This window comes from Pezoporus occidentalis, unplaced genomic scaffold, assembly GCF_034315485.1.
Source record: "Pezoporus occidentalis ecotype Australia unplaced genomic scaffold, CSIRO_AGI_Poc_V1 ctg122, whole genome shotgun sequence".
Taxonomy (NCBI): domain Eukaryota; kingdom Metazoa; phylum Chordata; class Aves; order Psittaciformes; family Psittacidae; genus Pezoporus; species Pezoporus occidentalis.
The window spans coordinates 618,507-638,205 of record NW_026913016.1 but is presented as its reverse complement, the minus strand read 5'-3'; the positions used below and the strand labels follow the sequence as shown (position 1 = coordinate 638,205).

At 43.2% G+C, this 19,699-nt stretch overlaps 2 protein-coding genes across 3 annotated transcripts in view; both read left to right on the top strand.

Moving 5' to 3' along the window:
• Positions 1 to 19,699, top strand: part of RB1 (RB transcriptional corepressor 1) — a 217,540-nt gene that overhangs the window by 147,002 nt on the left and 50,839 nt on the right. The window lies entirely within an intron of this gene.
• Positions 9,057 to 19,334, top strand: CYSLTR2 (cysteinyl leukotriene receptor 2). Of its 2 annotated transcripts, none has more exons than XM_062607355.1 (2): positions 9,057 to 9,398; positions 18,065 to 19,334. In XM_062607355.1, the coding sequence occupies exons 1-2, from the start codon at positions 9,395 to 9,397 to the stop codon at positions 19,021 to 19,023; spliced, it is 963 nt and encodes a 320-aa protein (XP_062463339.1). In that variant the 5' UTR covers positions 9,057 to 9,394; the 3' UTR covers positions 19,024 to 19,334. The 2 variants fall into 2 exon arrangements, with proteins under 2 accessions (XP_062463339.1, XP_062463340.1); XM_062607356.1 differs by having other exon boundaries at positions 9,057 to 9,404.

Here is a 19,699-nt window from a genome sequence, read left to right as displayed (position 1 = left end):
GGGTTGCCCAGGGAGGTTGTGAATGCTCCATCCCTGACAGTGTTCAAGACCAGGTTGGACGAGGCCTTGGGTGATATGGTTTAGTGTGAGGCATCCCTGCCCATGGCAGGGGGGTTGGAACTAAATGATCTTGAGGTCCTTTCCAACCCTAACTATTCTATGATTCTATGATGGCCAGCTCTTCATCACTAGCTCAGTCTTTTTTCTTCCATTAAACAGCTGCATAAAAGGAAGCAAAATCCTTTTGTTTCTATAGCTATGGTCTGCAGACATTGTGTATTGTATCTCAAGAAACAGCCAAATATAATTTGACCTTAGCTATGGCTAAGGTTTCTTATGCTAAAGCAAAGGAAGCTTTCATTTTAAAATATTGTGTTTGCTTTACTACGATTTGCCATATCAAACAGAGAAGAGCCTCTGTTGCCCTTTATAAACTCTTGACATGGTAAAATTGTGCTTTCAGTTTTTGGCTTATTTTAGCACTTCGGCAATTCCAGTTGTAATATGTTTCAGCAGTACAAGTTATGGATCTGTGCATTAGAGAGATGAAAAATGAAAAGCAGAAGACATCCCTGAAGTGGGAGCATGCAGTTCCCACAGCCAGTTTGCCTACACTAGCAGATGTTTTCACGATTGCCAGTCAAAGGGAAGCAGAATTTTCTAGGGATGTATCTGAAGAATACAGAATGCTGCTGATCCTACTGAAGTACTTAAGCTTTGTGGATATGCAAGCAGAGGATACATAAACCTAGGAAGTTTGACAAAAGGGAATGGCGCTGCTGCACTGATATGTAGAAACTACCCTATTACCTACAGAGATCGTAGTGAGAAGGCTTGATTATTAGAAAAGTAAGACATGGTACTCTTATTAAATTAGAATATCTGGGTTTTTTGCTAGTGTCCTGGTTTCAGCTGAGATAGAGTTAATTTTTATCCTAGCAGCTGGTACAGTGCTTTAGTCTGGGAATAATGCTGATTGACACACCGATGTTTTAGTTGTTGCTATGTAGCACTTACCCTGACCAAGGACCTTTCAGTTTCTCATGCTCTGCCACTGAGGAGGGACAAGAAGCAGGGAGGGAGCAGAGACAGGACACATGATGTGAGCTAACCAGAGTTTTACCATACCGTAGAATCTCATGCTCATTATATAAAGCATGGGGGAGTTGGCTAGGAGGGATGATCACTGCTTGTGGATGATTACTACTCAGGGATGAGCTGGTCATTGGTCAGTGGGTGGTGAGCAATTGTATTGTGCATCATTTGTCTGTCTTGGGCTTGATTTCCCTCTCTCTTGTTGCTATCTCCCTTTTCATTATAATTACAATGACATGTACTAGTTACTAGCACTACTACTGCCATTATTGTTGTTGCTATGATTACTATTATTATTATTACTATTATTAACTATATTTTCGTTATTAAACTGTTCTTACCTCAACCCAAAGGTTTTACCTTTCCCCAGTTCTCATCCCCCTCTCACTGGGGGGAGTGAGCGAGTGGCTGTGTGGTACTTGCTGGCTGGACTTAAACCACGACAGGAAGATTGCCTTTGATTAGTGGTGAAATTAAAAGTTTAAATTGTAACATAATGATCCTAATACAATATAATATGCTGATACAAATTTGCTAGAAGTAATTTAGCTATCTCATAGGAATTATGGTTATTATCCTACTGAACACACTTAAGACATGCCTAGGAAATGAAAGTGTAGAACAGAGCAAATGAAGTGCAAAAGATGTATTTAAGGTGTTGTTTTTTAGAGCTTTCCTGAGTGATGTTTTTTAGAGACTGTATCATGTAGTCCTGTCAAGTAATGTTAAGATCTAAAAGATAAATAGCTGCCATGATTTTAAAGCATATTAACTTCATCTTGTTTCCTCTTTACATAAGCCTGTGACTTTCTAGACTAACTTTGGCATCACAAAATAACCTGGCAAAGTTTGAGCATCTCAAACAGATGTTATGAGCCTCAGTCATACTCATCGCCTGTGCATGGGTACCAGTGATTGCAGCAACTAAGAAAAATTACACTGCTCAGCACTGAGAAATGCGAAAGATCAGTTTGCTGTTCAGAGACATAGTTTACACTGCTAAGAGCCTTCCTAACCCTAGCACGGTGCCACACGTGGTGCACATGTGGGTTAGTGGTCCCAGCAGACTTAAGAGGGGACCTAGACCACTCCCCCATCTGTTTGGCAAGTGATGTTCTCATTGCAGGGAAATTGGTCTAACACAAGTGAGATTCCTGCAACAGCAATGCTTGTGTGATGCATATGAGGGTCAAATTGTGGGAAAATGCGAGATTTGTGTGAAGAAAGCTGTGAGATTTCATCTGAATTGGAAATCTGCTGGCTGCCTGCTGTGTGTTTTGCCTCTTGTCTATCAGCCAGACTAGGCGTTGTTAAATCTAGTCTAGCATGTGGAAAGCAAGAGCAGGGAGAAACGTGCTAGGCAAACACAGCCGTAACATGGGAATACAGCATCAGCCTTGTTGCTAGCAGAGTGTAACATGATGCCGTGGAAAAGGGATGGTTAGTGAAGATGCCACCATCAGGGTAGACCCTCCTCATGGGAACCACTTCATCTACTGGGGGATATGATTTTAATGGTGATGCAACATAGATTCAAAACCTGATAGAGCCACGTAGGCAGACATTTTGGCCAGTGCTGAAGTCTCACTTCGGAGTGACTTAGGTTTTGCAGCCATGAAAGTGTGCTAGCTGAACTTACAAAATGTCTGGGCAGAGGGGAGGACACTTCCCCCCATTCACCAAATTCACCAGTTGTATAAACTGTGCTAACAGCTGCCTTGTGGCCTGGAATTTGACAAATTCCTTGTCCTAGAATTAACTACACCAAAGCTTCATTTGCCTGGTTCTGTGAAAAGTCAAGCAGAGCTAATTGTGGCATAGACAGTGAGTCCTGCTGCAGCTAACCAGAGCTAGAAAAAGTACATTTTCATCATGTTATTCTTTTTAATGAGAAGTAAAATAAGAGCTGGGCAAGAGAAAGCTTTATTATGTACAAAAACTTCTCTACTTTTCTCCCAATCTATTATGTGAAAAATGAGTCATATTTTTGATGGTAGTGGATAAGAAAAGTTGTGGCTGAGGGACTGTGAGTACAAAGGGAGGCAGATGGATGGGTGCTGGAACATGCTGAACAAACAGTTTACTTCATTTTGTTTATTCTCTTGTAAGGACTCAGTCTCTGAGTATTGGGAGTGCTACATAAAGCTAAAACTATTGTGCTAATTCTTCTCTGGTGGCATGCTCTGGATTTCAAGAGAATTACAGCTTTGGTCTTGTAGCAACAACAACAAAGTGGAAGAAGCATGTTTGCCAAACAGAACTGAATTAAATCATGTGTTTCCCTTTATTTTCTCCCTGCAACAGAAGTCCAATCAGCCTCTGCTCAGCTTGTCCTCATTGCACTGAGGATTCTGAAAGCAAAACATGAGGTAGTTTAATCAAGATGGAGTGAGCTATCTTCCCGTTTTGCTGTAAACCCCCATGCAATCTTGACTGACAGGCACTTGGTTGCATAGCCAGCCCATGTCAGGCTGCTCAGACCTTTCCAGTCTGGTCCCAAGCACTAGTTATGCTGGTGAACAAGTTCATCTGGTGACAACCAGCCACAAAGATGGGTGCCCATGGACTTGGTGCCCAGGCACATGTGGGGTGGCAGCACACCTTGGGCTTCTCTTGTCTTCTGCAAAGAAACCCAGAGTTCATATTTAAACCTCTACAATAAAGGGCAGCAACTGCATTAATCAGTACAGCAGCTTTCCAGTGTGTGGCAGGGTAGGATGTGCTTCAGGGAGAAGAACCTCTGGCAGATAAAACCCACCAACCTCAGATAAAAATAGCGAGGAACTCGTGCCCCACGTGCTCCCTAAATTCTGGCCTAGAAAATTTAGCCTTAATGATTGAGTTCAACCTTTTTATTGAACATTTGTATGTACATATGCATTTATATTACAAATGCATCTGCACCCAGATGGGTCCTCTGTAAGGGCTTGTATCTGAATGCACTTCTGTGAGTGCATGCATATAAATGCATACATGCAACTGCACTTACACTTGTTGTATATGGACATACACAACCCTCCCCACATAAAGAGAGTGCATGAAATTGCACTAGAAATGCATTGGGTAAGAAAGTGACTGGTCCTTTCCAACCCTAACTGTTCTATGATTCTATGATTATATGACTACAGTAAAAACAGGGAATTTGGTTTCAAAGTTATACAGGTGAGGTGTAGGTTAGATATGAGGAAGAAATATTTTACTCTGAGGGTGGTGAGACACAGGCACAGGTTGCCCGAAGAAGCTGTGGCTGCCTCATCCCTGGCAGTGTTCAAGGCTAGGCTGGACAGGGCTTTGAGCAACCTCGTCTAGTGGAAGGTGTCCCTGCCCATGGTGGGCAGCTTGGAACTACATGATCTTAAGGTTCTTTCAAACCCTAACTATTCTGATTCTATGATTCTATTAATTGCATCAAGATGCTGTGATTAGGGAATGGAATTGCGGTGAGGCACATTGTTGTCTGTGATAATGTTTTTGCTAAGTATTAGCAATGATTACATTGATATGAAAGTGGATTTGGTGGTAGCTGGAGTTTGCGTGGAAGTCTTGCAGGTTGTATCTTACAGCAGTGGTTAGCCATTGGGTATAAGATGTAAATCACCTACACCTTGTCATTCTGATTTTAGTACATTGTTGCTGGGCTTTATCCAGCTGTTGAGTCATAGAATCGTAGTCAGGGATATTGTAAAGGGTCAGAAAAAAGAAAAGAAAAGAAGCTTGTTTTACTTCAGGTTCCTGTATTTGTATGAAGGGACAGTTTAGCAAAATAACACAGGATTTGCAGAACATTTAATATGAGGTAAACACAGATCAAAACACAGAGCTGTGTGCACGGGGAACTGTGGAATTGCATACATGTGCCAACATATACAAATTATAAGTCTTTAGGAGACCAAATCTTGAAGCAGAGATGATAACTAGATTCATTGCCAAATCCTGAAAATTATGCACTTTCATTATCCCATCAGTTTGCAACCCTGTGATGTCTAACACACAAACCAGAAATAATAAAGATCACAATTGCAGATGGTGATTACTCAAAATGCATAATGCAAGCAGAAGGTCACTTCAGCATCATGGTAGTTAGTAAATGGCTGTGGAATTTGAGCGAGAGGTTTTGAAAGATAGATACACAATGCAGAGAAGACAGAACATACCTGGCATGCTGACAACCTTGCACATTTTAGATCTGAAAGGCTTTTAGCTAGCTGAAGTGAAAAAAAAAAAGTTCTTTCTTTCTAGTCACACTTCCTGAGACTGTCTTATTTAGGTTTTAATCCCAAAAGGTATTATTCTTTCCAATGGCTTCAGTGGACTTTAGATGATGGCCTTAGAAAGTGTTTGCTGTTTTGTCCTGCTCTGGTTCAGTCTTTTCAGAGTCAAGGACTGGATCGATTCATCTCCTGGAAGAGCACTAATGCTCCCAGCTGCCATTGGCTCCACAGCTTTTGGAGATGATCAATTCTTCCCAAGGCCCCCAGCTGCCTTTGGAGGGGCTAGCAAAGACTTTTTCAGGTTTAGTGCTTCAGACTCAGAAAGGAGCAGTTTATTTTACATAAAACATTAGATGTCTTTTTTCTGTCCAGCTATATATTAATGTTCCTCTGCCCTCAACCATATCCTAATGAGGAACATCAAACAATTAAGAAAGGACCGCAGGCAATTAAAAAAGATGTCATTACTAATGATGCAAAAGAAACAGCTTGAAAACCTTCTGTGCTTTTCGTTTCTGAATAGCCCCTCTTAAAATTGCCCCTGGTTCTTCCTTCTTCTTCATGCAGCTGTCACTTTCATCTTCCCATCTATGCAGCCTTATGGCTGACAACAGATGAGGTACTAGCATTGGATGCTGTTTTTTTTTTCCTTTCCCTGGATTGCACAGAAAATGAATGTAGGCGATTTTAGTCTCTGGAGATAGATATGTGTTAGTAGGCTAAGCTGCCATGTTGAAGACATACAGCACTAAAATCTTCAATGGAGATAATCCCTTCTGTTTGTTTGATAGATCCATTTTTACCAAAAATCTTTTGGCATGAAGAAAGTGAAACTCTGCCACTGGAAGTTAGTGCCTGAAGACAACAAAACATGGACTGAGTGCCTGGAAAAATATGCATCTGGGTTGTCTAGGATACTGATGTCTCACTCCAGCTCCCTGGTGCTGGGTATTGCTATGTCTGCCATGCACAGTCCCTGTGGCCATGGCGCTGCTGAGCTACTGGAGCTGATGTGCAAATGCATCAATGTGCCATGAGCTGATGAGCTAACATGAGTCTGTTGGGCTGTGCGTGTGCATCAAGACTTAGATGGGTTTCAGGCAGCTTTCAGGACCCTCTGCTCAGGTGTGAAGCGATGACAACCTGCCCGGTGAGACTGCAGCTATGGAGGGATGCGCCAGAAAACAAAGTGTCCTCAAACAGCAGCTCACCCTGCTTTAGGGTGACACAATATTGCTGTGCAGAGACAACTGGCCCTGTAGAGCATGTAATAGCAAGATGTGTGTTTGAGATGCCCCACGTGGCCTATACGGGTTGTGTGGTAGACAGGCTTCTTGACTGGCACTCCCACCAGGCAGTGCTCAGCCCATGAGGACACTTGAACTAGCCTATAGGACATGCTGAACAGGGGAAAGAGAGTCTAAATTTTTGCTTCTATGTGGCCCTTTTTTTATGGGCAGTATGCCTGTGAAGGACTGGAGGGGAGGTGGGTTTGTGAGGAAGGAAGAACAAAGATGAGTCATTCCCTCATGCTCTTCTGTCTTGAAACTGGGCTGTCATGGAGCCAAAAATGCAAAAGGGAATAGAAACGAAGGCAGAATGGGGAGTAACTGCAGCCCAGAGGGGTGGTTTACACTCTGCTATGTCCTTGATCATCTACGCATTTTATGGGACTTAAGATTCAGAAATAATCTAGGCTCTTAACTGTTGAATAGGTGATATCCACTCATCATTTTATGATGAAAATCTTTGATTCTTCATGATATTCTGAGATTTCTTCAGAATTATTGAGCTTTTTATTAGTCAGATATGTAATAAACTCCCCTCGGAAGCTGAGTCATTCAGTGACTGTTTCTAAAATATCCCAAGCAGTCACTCAGGATCTAGCTCATCAGGTGCAGGGTGAGGTGGCAGCCAACCTCATTTACTCAAAGCCAGGCAAAAACCAAAATACAGAATTATGTTATAAAATGGAGGAAACAGTACTCTCCAGAAAGCAGGGCGTTTAAGAAGGTCAGTGTGGGAAACCATCCAGGCAACAAAGATAACCTTATATGGTGAAAGAGATGTTCTCAAAACACATTCAGGAAAATAAAATGTGATCAGTGTCTAACTTTTCTGCATATTTCAATCTCTCACCTTCTGTATATGAGAACAGCCTGCCTATTAGTCCTAGAATGATTATCACCAAGTGCCATGTGATGGAGATGTCATCAGACTGCTACTGCAATGCCTAAAGCAGTCTCTGCTGGCTGCAGGTAAGATGCAGCCCAAGTTACTGGGGCATCTCCTGAGTGAACACCAAGGCCATAGCTGTCCTCTGGCTGTCACACCCCACACTGCTTCCTGCCACATGTCACAGCTCCCTCCCAAACAGCTCTGCCCTTGAAATCTGCCACCGTGGTGTTTATGGGTCATTTCCACCTTGCTTCAGTCCATATGGACTGCGTGAACAGAGGCCTCCTGTTTCAAGTGTCTATGTTTCTCAGTGACTGAATGGGACTAGGAAGCACACACAAGCCACTCTGCAGGCAGACCTTGGCAGATGGGGAAACAGATGGGATGGTAATGAAAACATCCAGCACAACCACAGCTAGAAAAGGACATCTATCCAGGGGCTTAGGTGCCACGAGATTTGGGAAAGTCTAAGTTAGCCAGCAGTGGTCTCAGGTGGGTCCTAATTCCCTGTCACGCTGCACCTTGAAAATTCACCTTGATGTAGATCTCAGATGTGGATCAGGGAGCTTTTTAAGCTTACTTTGCTCTGTCAATGCAAATGTTGGCAGATGTTCAAAAGCACCACTTACGGATTTTGTGCTCACCCCAGAGACTGAAGGTGTTAGACTAGTTCCTAGCCAAGCTGGTTTTCCTTTTGTAGTCCCACACTGAAAACAACATCCGCAGAGCTGCTTGCAAGCTATACATACTTATTACATGGTCATAGGGATCTGTGGGCTCTGGTAACATGGATCTTTGCAGCCATTGCACATTGCCAACATGACCCTGCATGGAGTATGCTGAGAGGTCTATTTCTGTTCTCAAACACACAAGTAGAACCAGAGTGGAGAGTGATAAATGAGAATCAAGCCCAAGTGGCTATGGAAGATAGATAACAATCATTACCTGAAGCACCCTGGGGTGTAGACAGACATAAATGTGAGGGGCAAGAAAGCTTTTTTGGGGACTACTCATCCACTGAGCCATGGTGAGGAGTTATGCATGGACTCCTAACCTGCTGCTGATACAAAATACAACACAGCAGCCAGAGAGTACTTGAGTATGTCTGGTCCACCTGCATGGGCCGACAGGACAGAAGAGGAATAACCAAGCTGTTATATCTATAGTATGTATAGATACCTATTTCATAACTGCAGTGGGCTCCGAGCACCCATCTGTGCAGACAATGTTGCTCCACTGTGAAATGGTAAAATGTTAAGGGGAAGTAAGGCATTCACTGCAGCCACTTGCTTGTGGCCTGTGGATTCTGTTCCTATCAAAATTCAAGGAAAATTAGTCCCTCAGCTCTGTAAACTGAACCTTGAACTATGAGCTGAATGAGATCACACACCAGTTCCTAGCAGCCTGCTTTCAATTTCACTCTTCTCGATTTCTGCATGAAAAGCCTGGGAAATAACCCCATTACATGTCTTTTCCATAATTCCAAGAATTACATCTCTAACAAGACATGTGAAGGCTATATGGGGATATCCTCTAATATTTTGAGCAACCCTGATTGCTGAAAGCATATATATAGAAGTGTGGGCCCAAATACAGAAATCCAGGAAACTTCCCAATATGCCACGTAGCTGCAGAGCCTCTTTCATTGGGTGAAAATTATGAAAGATTGCCACGTGATTACTAGCACAGCTCCTTGAGCTGAGAACATTTCTCTTTTAAGAAGATGGAAGACCTTTCAATCAGGATTTACTTCCCTTTCTTACTGCTCATTACTTTTCTGTGGCTTCTGCATAAACAGCACTTGGGTTTTGCATCAAGTTTTTTTCTGTTTTTCCCTTTTGTTAAAAAACCCTGAAAGTTGTGAGCAACAGCAAGCAGAAGAAGGGAATACTGAACACACCAGAAGGCTCATGAGTTGAGGTAGGACAGGATTTGTCTGCATTTTCTGATGTAGATTAAAATGTTGCAATGATTAAAATGCAACCTACTTGTATTTCTTATTACTTTCAATAGGTTTTTATTTGCCAGGAGCTGTGATTGTTGACTAAAGTTCTCTATGAGAAAGCTGGTCTTTAGAAATATTTTTGGCAAAAGAGTGTATTTATGTTACTAGGCATGTTTGCCAGGTGGATGATAACAATCAAATTGTGGATCTGATTGTGAGTCTTTTCTTTAACTAGATGAAAACCACATATTTGGTTTATGGCAAACTTCTAAAATAAAAAGTGTTAAATGTCAGACTCTTTATTTTTCTTTTCCCGTTATTGTGCATGTAGAAAGGTTAATAAAATGCCATGTTTTGATGAATTTAGTGTTAATTCTAAATATTACATTCTGGTACATTTACTCTTGGTAACACTGTCCCTGAAACATAAAGTAAATGCCAGAAGCAAGCCAATAGAAACTTCTAAAAAAACCATGAGAACTTCTGTTTTTCTCAGAAGTGCAGTGGCAAATGCAAGTGATCCCCTATACAGCAATGATACCATAATTGCCTGCCTATTTGGGTAATGAACATGAGACTGTGGTGTTTGGGGTCCTCTTCAGACAGAGTTGTGATAGATGTGGAGAGCATCTCTTTTTCCTGGCATATAGGAGGATCTATATATTTATCACTTAACATAACAAATACCTCTATTTTGAATGAGCAGCCTGATTTCCCTACTTAACTTTGCATGTGCAGAACACTGTGTTCTTTGGTAGTTCCCGATGTTATAGTGAATGCAGTGCTTCAGAGCAGCAGGTCCAAGATCAGCACTTTGGAAACTGAGAGTTTAACCTTCAGAGACAGTGGAGGTTTCATATTTACACTGTTAGCAGCAGCCCTCCTTCACCTTACCTCTTCAAAAGCAGTGTGTCCTTCTGTCCAGACATGGCATAGAAATTGATTCCATTGTCCACTGAGATGCTGCATGGCTTGACTGACTGTCCTTCACTACAACTGGGGGTAGCCTGAGGCTGCTGACTAATGCTACTTTCTCAGTAATAGGTTTTTGACATAGAGAGTGGAATCGGTATTAGTATCACTGCAGGCATTTGTCTCACCTCACCAGCAGGAATTTGGATCAACTCAGTGAAGTCAGCTATGGTTGTTAATACTTCCAGGAACTAGGAGCAAGTTGTGACTGTAAGAAATTTGCTAGCAGCTCATACTGATGTCCATCTAGCCTAGTATTCAGTCTCTAATGGTGGCAATAGGAGAGGCTGGTTAGAGACAACATGAGAGCCTGATCACCTGCCTGATCGCCTTCTGGAGTGCTTTCCCCTTGCATTTACCCAGCTTCTTGAATGCTGTCTATGGGCACTGGGGAGCACATCCTTGCCCAGTCTTCTGTTTCCTATTTATTGTCCTGGCATTTGTCCAGTCCTGTTTTGAACCTGCTGAGCCATCTGCTGTGGCAACAAGTTCCCAGTGCTGTACAGAGGAGCACCCTCTTTTCTGCTTGAAAGCAGGCTCTCAACAACTCTCTTGAGTACCTCACCTCCCAGTACTGCAGGGCCCTATGAATAACAGAGTGCATTCACAGTATCTCACCCTTCATGACTCTGTAAACCTTGACCACATCCATCTTCAGCCACCTCCTTTCCGTACTAAAGAGTCTCAAGCTTTTTAGTCCTTGCTCTGTCTCCTTGATCATTTCATTTGCCCCTCTCTGCGCCTTCTCTAACTCCATAATCTCTTTATTTAGATACAAAGACCAGAGCTGGTCATTATTGGGGTATATGGAGATGTTATACAAGATGATACCCTACTTTGTTCCCCATAACCTTCTTGATGATGCCACTCATTTTGCTGACATTTTTGTTTGCATGTGCTGCTGCAGTCAATGAAGAAATTACTTCAGTAAGTGGTCAGTGATGACAATGCCAAATGCCCTTTCCTGAATGTAACAACCAGTTTCAAGCTCATATTATGTAGACATGGTTCAGATTATTTTTCAAAACATGCATCACCTTACATTAAAATACACTAATGCTTATCTGCCAAGCTTTCAATGTGGTATCTGCCAACCTGGATAACTGTCTTTTCCAGGTTATTGATAAATATATTGAATAAATCTGCTCCAAGTACTAAGCTCTAGAGACTCCACTGCTGATTCATTAAGCCCCACACTTTGCTTCTTCCCCTTCAACCAGCTTTCAGGGCACAAAAAACATGCTTTCCAGCTTACTGACAGCTTAGTTCCTTAAGAAACCCTTGGTGCAGAACTTTGTCAAAGGCTGACAAATGCAACCGTATAAATGCATACATATCCATATATGCATATAAAACGACCCCTGAACCTTCTTCATCCATCATTCTCACAGCATTTCAGCAGGTGAATGGGGCAGGATCTCCCTTTTCAGAAGACATGCTAACTCGTTCTCATCAGACTAGCATTTCAATGAGCTCAGTGCCTTCATTCTTCATTACAGACCCCCACAACATACCAAAGGTGTAAATCAGTCTCGGCAGTTGATAGCTCCCAGCACTGAGAAGACCTACTTGTGGCCTTTGAGCTGCCCTCTCAAGCCCTTCTTGTAGATGTGAGAGCTACACTGGTGACATGCCAGTTCCATGGCACTGTGCCTGATTGTAATGGTGGGTTACATGCCTTGGCTGACAGTCTCATTGTTGAGATCCTTCAGGATACCCATATGAAAGCCATCTGGTACTTATTACTTGCTGTTCTCCCACTTATCTGGGTGGCTTAATACTTCCTGCACACATCCATTGAGTGGACCTGGCTCCTCTGACCGTTTTGCTGCATCAGGCATGAAAATACCCCAACAACTTTGGCAGGGAAGAGCGAATTCACTGAGTTTCTCGACTATGGCCTTCATGTCCCTAAAAGATCTTTTGCCACCAAGCAACCCTGCCAGTTCCTTAACAGTATTTCATATTTCAACGGGTTTACAAAACTGTCATCCTGAACATCCTTTACCAGGTGTTCTTCACTTTTTTTATTAGATGCTTTTAGTTTTTTTCTCCATATTTGGTCTGCCATGATACAGGCTTTCTTATTCTCCTCTGTTGGACAAGCCTTCTGCTTTCTAACTGGTGGTCTTCTCCTTACAATAGTCTTGCTAACTACTCTACTGATAGACATCAGTCTCAATATTTATTAAAACGTCTATTTCCTTAGGAATGTAGGCTTCCAACACAGGCTTTGTTGAATTTTCTGCTTATTTTTCTAAAGACCTCCCTAATTCTGTGGGCTTCTTCCCTCTGGGACTGCTTCTCTGTCCCACAGTGCTGCCAAACACAGCTTTACTGTGATTGCCAGTACAGGACTCCCTCCACCAAAACCTGCTGAACATGTGCAGCACTAAAGATGAAATACAGAATACCATCTTGTGTTGCGGATTTGGCTGCAGGACTCATTATTCTAGCAATCAGGCTTTGTTGCATATGGCTATTATATCTTATTTTGCTGAAGCATCACATCTTTATAAAGGCACCCAAAATCTCCTGCTACTGCTACCTGCTTTCAGCTTCCTACTCTCAATTAACATTTTCCGATGACTGTCATCCTCATGATGAGAAATTTGTTAGTTCATTCCTTGTTCTATATTTTTATGATTAGTCTGTGGGATGTTTGCCTACAAGAACTCTGTACTGTTTCTCTTTAGCCATAATATTGTTATGCTGTTGCAAATTATATAGTCCTTTATGCACAGTGCCGCTCCTCCACCTGTGCATCCTACACTATCATTACCATAAAGCTGGTAGCATGGCAACACAGGCTCCCAGTGATTATCCTTTCTCCTGCAGGTCCCTGAGGTTCCTCTTGCACGAGGGTTGCTGTTTCATACCAAGCCTGCCAGCTCCCCAGTCCTATTATTGGCTTTGAGCATTGGTACAGAATTACATGTAGGATTTGCTTTTGATCAGTTGCTCAAGATAGCAGGTGCCAGCCAACTGGATTTGGGGCAGCTGGATTTGCCTTCCCTAGTTATTGCAGTTAGGCTTTATTTCCTTTCTGACCTTGTCAGAGGTGCACTGGATGTGACTTCACTGCTCTCTCAGCTCTCATCAGTTCCCTCTTATGCCCATCAGAACCCCTTCTTCTCATTAAGTACTCCTTTGCAAACCTTCCAGTCTGCAGCACCAGCAGCCTGGATCACTCCTAGTACAGTGCAGTCTCTCATTACTGTATCACTGCCCTTTATCCTCAAAGATCCCTCAGTTCCTTACATACCTAAATTTCTCCTCTCTACTACCTCATGCATGCACTGAAACACTGGGTCTAACCTGAGCTTCTCTCTTGCATTGTAGCTGAGCCCCTAAGGTCCCACTTTGATCCCTATTGACCACAATAACCACAGCCAACACCAGCTCCTCTCCTGCACCTGCAAGCAATCTGCACAGGCATCTCATGAGGTCTGCTCCTCAGGCTGACCTGCTCTTGCCCTACACCTGCCAAGCCACTCTTGCCTCAAGAGAACCATCCTTGTACCTCCATGTCGCCAGCTGCTTGTCTCACACGTGCATGCACAAAACCTGCCCCGGGAAGGCAGCCATACACATCACACTCTAGGCAATTTATAGGGTAGCCCTTACTCTGCTGCTAGACTGCTACCTGCATCCCAAGCTTAAAATATGATGTTTTGGGGGAATTTTTTTATTTATTTAGTATCTCCTCCAATTAAACATATCTCTTCTTAACTTTGCTCCCATCAGTTCCCTACCTGGCTTGTACACCCATCTGTTTGCTAATGGTATTGGATTCACCTTAGGCAAAGAATGTTTTTCTGTTATCCCCTTACCTTAAATCACACTCAAGCCAGGCTAAGATAAAAGGCAAAATATTTCTTCATAATAAATATATATAATTTACCATATATATGCAATTTATAATAAGAGGCAAATATTTGTTAATAAAATCCATACTAACAAAATCATGAATATTTCTAAAACACTTAACAGAGGTGAAGACAAAACCCCACCAAACTCTACACCTAATCTACTTACACAGCATTTACTTCAGAAAAGCCTCCCTTTTCTTGCTCAGCTGAAAGGCGCTCTGTCTCCTGACAGGTGATTGTCAGAGCCTTGGGACGTGTGTCAGGTGCTCCTGCTTGATAGCTTCCATCAGGGAAACTCATATACAGAAAAATCTCGTGCTAGAGGGTATGCATCGGATAAACCTTGCAGTACTGCTTAAGAGGGATTCCCATTTCAGACTGTCCCTATCTTTCCCTTTTTTTTCCTCAGGGGGTTGTTAGATCTTACCACCAATTTCCCTTCTTTTGGGGGACTCTGTAGGTCCACTCTTTCACCCCAACCCCACCCTGTTCATTCCTAACCCGGGAGACCATCTGGACGCTCTGGTGAAAACAAAGTTTATTGCACGTTCTTAGATACCAATTCTTTCTATTTATCTAATAGCCATCTCCTAGCCTTAGCTGGCTAGTAAACAACTCTTGGCTTCAAGGAGGCATAAAATTCTCCCTTTCTCCTCTGTTGCTGCTTGTATCTTTCACTGCACCTTCCTTTCTACATTGATCTGTAATACGAGCATCTATGCATGATTACTGCATGTGTTGCTCTTGACTCTTGAGTGAGGGCAGGCATCATAGTGGTGAACAGCTTTCAGATGACTGCTTTCCAGCCTTTTGCTCTTAGACATCCTATAATGGCTTGAAAGTTCTGTTTGGATAACTTGTAGAGGAGGCCAAGAACCGGCTTTCTTTCCAGGTCGGAAGATTCTCAATTACACATGTGCATCTGATTTCCTAAAGGTCTTTAGCTGGAAGAAGAAAACAGTTTTAATGGTAGTTGTTAGCTGCATAACCCCTTATGAAGAGCCTGAGAAAAGTGCCTCAGCCTCTGTGCTTGTACAAGGGCTTTTCATCAACTGTGTTTTCATTGCCCTAATCTTGTCCTTCAGCAGATAGCTGCAGGCCACAAGGCATCACTTGTAGTGCTCAACAGGGCTTTGAATTTGTCCATGTTCCAAGTTCTTCATCCTCATGTGACTGCTGTAACTCACAGGTTTAACACACAACAGGAATGCTTCAACAGGTTGCAGATATCTTCACTGATATTTTCTTGTGTTTTGGGATTTCTAAAAGCAAGGATGCTTGAGCCATAGAGAAACAGCTAAAAGGGCTCTTCCCTTTGCGGTACCTCGGGCTGCAGTGTTTCCCTGCAAAATCAGGAGATCAGATTCAGTCAGGAGAAAAGCTGACCCTTCATCCTGTACAGAAAATGTGTATGTCAGACAGCCACTTGTTACAGAAAACCAAACCCATTCAAAACCCCTCTGACTGAAAAAGACTTGTTCTTAGGAAGTATATGTTGTTTCTCCCCTCCATGAGGAAAGAGTGTCTCAAAAAAGGAGATTTCCTTTAAGAGCATGTGTTTACTGGGTCTGGGGCATTGCTGAGCCCCAATATGCAGTTTGCCCCCTTCAAGTCTTCAGCGCTCCTAAGCTCAATATGTACTGTATTTTCTGGAGGGATAATTTCAAGCACTTCAGGGATGGGCATGACACCGGTGTAAGTGAATGTCCTCTTCCCCAAGCCACCAGGTTCCCGTCCCATGATGTGGGGGGTAGGTGCTTGAGAGCCCAGCCTAAGGGTTGCACTTCCCATGCTCCCTTTTGCAGTGGGGCTGGGTAAAATGTGACCGCTAGGGCACATCTGGTTGATGCATGAAGGGATCCAGATTGTCTCCGAGATGCTGCCCTGAAGATACTGTGGGCTGCTCTGAACACAAAATCATAGAATCACCTAGGTTGGAAAAGACCTTTAAGATCAAGTCCAACCATTACCCCAGGACTGCCTGGGGGTAGAGCCCTTTTAGCTGTTTCTCTATGGCTCAAGCATCCTTGCTTTTAGAATTCCCAAAACACAAGTCCACCACTAAACTGTGTCATTAAGGCTCTCCTCGACACAGTTATCGAACACTTCCAGGGAGAGTGACTCCATCACTGCCCTGGGCAGCCTGTTCCAATGCCTGAGCACCCTCTCAGTGAAGAAATTATTCCTAATCTCCAGTCTAAACCTCCCCCAGTGCAGTTTGAGGCCATTGCCTATCACTTGTTACCTGGGAGAAGAGACCAACCGGCACCTCACTACAACCTCCTTTCAGGCAGTTGTAGAGAGTGATAAAGTCCCCCCTGAGCCTGCTCTTCTCCAGACCAAACACCAGCAGTTACCTCAGCTACTCCTTATCAGACTTGTATTCCAGGTCGTTCACCAGCTTCATTGCCCTAAACATAGCTCAGGCTCCCACACCATGGCTTGAGTTTGCGAATTACCTCCCATTTAAGCACACTGGGAATACTGCACTGGGTAACTGGGATTCCAGGGCACCCAAATCTAGAACCCACTTTTCCACCTAGGGCTTCTCCACCTGTGCAAATAAATTAATTTGAAATTGTGAAGCCAGTGAGGTTCAGAATAAGAGATACGACACAGCTGTGCACCATCAACTCATTATCACTCTCAATAGGGCAAACTAATGCATCTAGGAGGCCATGTAGATCTGGTTTTTAGGCTAAAATTTCCCATGCTTTGTCTCTAGAATATGTTGGCAGATGCACAGAGGGAATTACTCCCACTATTAAACAAGCAACAATACTGAACTTTCCTTTTCAAAATACTACTAGCTGTAAGTCAGCTGGGAGAAGAAATCAGGAGCTCGTCAAGGAAATAGACTCTAATGAGGAAAAAACCCTATTATTTAGAGTGTTTTAGTGATGGGTGGTTCTGATTGGATTGAATTATAGCCTCATAGGAGGAAAAATGTCACTCTCTGTGAACGCAGCCCATTTTCATTAGGGCTGCAAACACGGGCTGCCTTGGAAGTTGCAGTGCGTGTAGATGACTGATGCAGAGCAGCTGAGCACAAAAGAGGTTGACAAAGTGGTAAATGAAGAAAAGGCCCCACAAAAAGAGACAAGCATCCATCAGAAACTGACAGGAAAGAAGATATTCAGTGTAAGGAGTAGGGAGTTAAAAATGGAGCTATGCCTATCTAGCACAGTGTTTACACAGTGTTTAAGGTCAAAATTTCCTTAATTTATACATTCTGACCTGTATCAATATACCTGTGGTATTGCTGGGGAAAGTTCAGTGACACACTGCCAACAACATACCAGAAAAAATTCGGTAGTTCCAAAAGGCAAATTCAGTTCTTTTGGCTTTTCATCCTAATCTGAACTGCAGACTTACCAGTGGACAGCAGTTTCTTTTCTGATTTTGATGTTTCCATGGTAGGTAACTGGGGACTCAAAAACTGCCTGCTACAAAATGGCTGACAGCAAGTTGGCTTGTTTTGCACAGAGAACATCTGAGAATTGCCATTAAAACACACACACTAGCACTCACCTTTAAAAGGGAGCACTTTCATAGGCTGAGACAACAACCAGCTGCTGTAATGGTGAAACTGTACAGAGATGACTTGGGGATTTACACTCTGAGATGTGTATTTGCTGGGACATCACAACTAATTACTCAGTAACAAACCTTTACTTTACACTGCCATCCACATCTTACTATTTCTGCCCTCAAGAAAATAGTCCTGAATAGCTGAACTCCCTGCCCTGCCTGTAATGCAGCACTCACGCCACTTCTTTTTACTCTGGCAGAAAGACAGAGAGCCTGGCTCCTGACTATGGATATTTCCAAGATGGTGCGAGTCGACAACTTCACTAACAGCTCCTTCAAGTGTACGATTGATAGCTTCAAGCAAGTTATTTATCCCACCATTTACCTTTTTATCTTCTTTTTTGGTGCTGTTGGAAATGGCCTCTCCATTTACGTTTTCTTCCAGCCTTCACAGAGGAAGACCTCAGTAAACATTTACATGCAGAACTTGGCTGTTTCAGATCTCATGTTTGTGAGCACTTTGCCCTTTCGGGCCACTTATTTCCTGTTGGGATCACACTGGATATTTGGTGATATTGCCTGCAGGATCATGACGTACACCTTGTATGTGAACATGTACTGCAGCATTTATTTTCTCACTGTGCTCAGTGTGGTTCGTTTCATAGCCATTGTATACCCATTCAAACACGGCAAAGTAACCAACATGAATTATGCCAGGATAATATGCGTGATTATATGGGTCTTTGTGATGGCAGTCTCCAGCCCTCTGTTAACCAAGGGAATTGCTGGGTACATAAACCCAGCCAAGTGCTTGGACCTCCACCCCTCCAGCACACACAGGCTCCTCATGATGAACAGCTTTGTCCTCGCTGTGGGCTTCATTCTGCCCTTTTGCATCATTATTGTCTGCTACATCTTTGCAATCAAAGCGCTGCTCAAGTCCAGGAGTCCACAGTGCAAGAAGGCAGTCTGTCACAAGAAGGCACTGTCAACCATCATCATCACTCTCATCCTTTTCCTCCTCTGCTTTCTGCCGTATCACATACTGCGAACTGTCCACCTGATGTACAGCAGCTGCAGCCAGGCCAACCTGCCTGTGCACAAAGCACTGGTGGTCACTCTCTGCCTTGCTGCCATGAACAGCTGCCTTGATCCCATCCTCTATTACTTTGCTGCTGAAAATTTCAAAGCAAGAATCAGAAGTCTGTACCGCAGGTAGCTGGTCCAGAGTTGCAGAATGATGTATATATAGTCCTGACGGGACATCTAGACTGGGTCCGTACTATTCATTGCCAGAGGCTGGCACAGATGCCAGGCATCTCTGGAGAAAAAGTGTCTTGGCAATAGCTTGTTGGGGCTAAAAGCAAGGTAGGATGATCACAGGTCAGGTACCTCAGTGTTATCCCTGGTCCTCTCCTATGCAGCAACACAGATACATCTCTAGTGCCCATTGTCCTCATGAAATGGGATTGAAAGGGATGTAACTTGCTGCCTGAGTCCATTTATTTCATTTCACAATGCTCAACTGGTGACTTGTGTCTGTGTCTGAACCTCTCTGTGCTCCATTTCCCTATGTGTGCAGAGGTGTGTGGTTCAGACACTGTGATACCCATCAGATTCACAGGGCTCTATCAGTTCCCTTTGAAAATACTGGTCAAAGTTTTGCAGGTAACAGGAACATAAAGCAACAGTGATACTTTCTGCTGAGGCTGACTTACAAAGCAGGCAAAGAACCAAAGAGGACCCGGCAGTGGCTCATGCTCCTTAGAAGGCATTAACATTTCTGAATTTTCCACTCTGAGGGGGCCACCAAGGTATTCTGCTTAACACTTCAGTGGTTGTCAGGTGAGATAAAGATCTCAAGCAAATGGTGTCAGCATGAGTAAGATGACTGC